Raw genomic sequence first — 2,688 nt, 5'->3', positions numbered from 1 at the left:
GTCATCTTCTCTCTATTTTATATTCAAATCGAACTACATGGCTGAACTGGATTTAAAAACATGACCTCCTGTGAATAACCTAGCACCGACGCCAATAAGATGGCAATTTCTGGTTGTTTGTCTTTGTCAGCGGTAAAATATGACAGAAACAGTTGACGAAGTACTTGATCATCAATGCTGTACGATGATACTGATGCTACTGCCAGTTGCGCATGCTCGTCAAGGCTTGCTTCAAGTTCTTCAATCATCTATAAAAGACAATAGCTAAATCTACAAAGAATGTATGCAGATCAATTAAACAGCCAAAGTTCTTCCTTAGCAAAGAAAATAAAAGAGCATTTTAGTATAACAAAAACTCAAACTTTTACTGAATTTTGACAGTTGTAATCTACCTACCGCATTCTTCCTCGTAATTTCTTCTTTGAGATACACAGTTTTACCTTCCAACAATTGCTTTTCGGCCTCGATGGTTTCCTGCATCTGTTTAAACTGAGCTATCTCCAGATTTAAATTCTAAAATAAAAGCAGAAAATGGGTGCCCAGACGAGGAAATATCTGCTTCCCAAAAAAAAATTTATAATCAGAGTAAACAATATATGAATCATTATTAGATGTACCAATGGAAAATTATCAGTATCAGATCTTTTTCCTTGCTCAAAAAAGGGAAAACAAATGGGGAAGTAGATCTGAGTTTGGTAAATACATACTTCCACATTTTTTTTCATCTCAGCAATAGTATTTTCGTACTGTAACACCTGTGCTTCATGATCTATACCGATATCACGCAAAACATTTTGTAAATTTGAGAGTGCCATTTTCGTATCGGCTAATGTTTTCTCCCGTTCTCGTAACCTGTCGACGATGGATACCTGCTCATTCTTCATAAAATCTAATTCATCGGTCAATTCGGTAATTTGTCGCTGCAAAATTCCGCAATGTGAAAAAGGATAAAGACTAGTTAAATAAAAATTACAAAACCTTCTGTAAAGAAATCGTCCGGTCACTTTCTTTAAAGAAAAGAGTACGCAGACAACTGCACAGAGAAGCCATCGTTTTGAGAATGAAAATGTCCAGTAGCCACGTCCTATTCACGAAATATTTAAATTTTTGGTTTAAATCTTTCTCCCTTCCTTTGTTGAGCTAAAAAATCTTGTTTCCAAAAAATTCCATCCGTCTAACTTTTATGCTGTATTCGGCGCAGAAATGGCAAACAGATAGTCACCTGATACACATTAGCAGACTCTATAACATTATCTGCTGATTCTTCCGTCTTTTGTTCTAGTATTCTGATTCGTTGTCTTAATTCAGTTTCTCGTTCCTCTCCAGCTAGAGCTTCCTTGGTCGATGTTTCTTCCATTGTCAGCAAATGATCACGTAATCGTTCGCATTCTCTTAATGCTTTATCCCGAGTCTCCACGCAACTAAAAATTTCCATCATTAAGAAGAAAAAAACAAGAGATGGACAATTTGTCAAGAAACTGCTAATAATGATGGCGAATAGAATTATATAGCAAAATTCGTCTTTCGAATTAATCATACTTTTTCAATTCTTGCTCCAAGATAGGTAATCTTTCAGCGTATGTGGCAAAAGTGTTGCTTTGGTGTTCTTTCTCAACAAGTGCAGTCTGCAACTGAGTATGATATTTAACACTTTCAGCATGCTTCTGCTCTACTAATGCAATTAATTCAACCCGAAGTCTTTCAGCTTCTGTCACTTGCATCGATGCCTGAAAAAATTGCTTAAGCAAATACAACAAGAACTGGAAAACTGAAAATTCAGAGGCCTAAATTAATTTTAACAGGAATTTTTTCCTTTCGCTGTTCCTACAACTGTAGTTTTTTTTAAATTGCTCCCATTAAAGCAAATAAAAAAGGTGAATCACAAAAAGAGTTATTCAGCAACGCAGCAAGAGAACCGCAAAGAATTTTTTAAAAGGACACATTTTCAAAGACGGTAGTGAAAAAGCCGCACTCGTACAAAATATAAGATTGATGGAGTCCAATGTATCACAAATGTAGAATGATAAAATTCTATTGAAGACCTCATTAAGCTTATGCTGTAATTCACCATTTGCTTTCTCCAACTCAGTCTGCCTTTGCATTGATTCCATCAATTCGGTATTAACACGTAAAAATTTCTCTTCTGCTTCCTGGAATTGCTATGCATTACCAAATATATATATCTCTATATTTGTACATTCGAAACCACAATAATACAAAAGATTTGCCCAACTCTTCCAAAGTTCAGAAGAATATATGAACTAACAGCCACAAATTCGCATCTTTCTACTTCAGCTTTGTTCTGCTTTCGCGGCTGCTTTATCTCATCCTGCGCCGCTTTTAGCTGAAATAATGTACCTAAATTATTGATGGTATATATTATGCAAACATAAATTAAATAGATATTGGTTAATTAAACAAACGGACAAGTGAATTAATTAGGCTATTGTTTGAATAAAACAAACAAAAATGAGTAAAATAAATAAGCAAGTGAAAGGAATGGATTAGTAAATGAATGAACAAATAAATAAACAAACAAACAAGCAAATAAATAAACAAATGAGACATATATACATATGCATATATATACATGCATATACATATATACATACATATACATATATATATACATACATATATACATATATACATATATACATATATATATATATATATATATATATATAT

General features: G+C 33.6%; 1 protein-coding gene across 1 annotated transcript in view; it reads right to left on the bottom strand.

The window, feature by feature from the left end:
- The window catches only part of LOAG_16685 (viral A-type inclusion protein repeat containing protein), a 12,160-nt gene that overhangs the window by 2,415 nt on the left and 7,057 nt on the right, over window positions 1-2,688 (bottom strand). The window contains exons 18-23 of the mRNA XM_020449336.1: window positions 2,267-2,344; window positions 2,043-2,150; window positions 1,540-1,727; window positions 1,223-1,421; window positions 708-920; window positions 397-513 (exon numbers count right to left, since the gene is read on the bottom strand). Of these exons, the coding sequence (XP_020307145.1) occupies window positions 397-513; window positions 708-920; window positions 1,223-1,421; window positions 1,540-1,727; window positions 2,043-2,150; window positions 2,267-2,344 (903 nt within the window). The remainder of the gene's footprint in view (window positions 1-396; window positions 514-707; window positions 921-1,222; window positions 1,422-1,539; window positions 1,728-2,042; window positions 2,151-2,266; window positions 2,345-2,688) is intronic.

The sequence above is a fragment of the Loa loa genome (genome assembly GCF_000183805.2).
Source record: "Loa loa unplaced genomic scaffold supercont3.13, whole genome shotgun sequence".
NCBI lineage: Eukaryota > Metazoa > Nematoda > Chromadorea > Rhabditida > Onchocercidae > Loa > Loa loa.
This window is presented reverse-complemented; position numbering and strand designations above follow the sequence as displayed.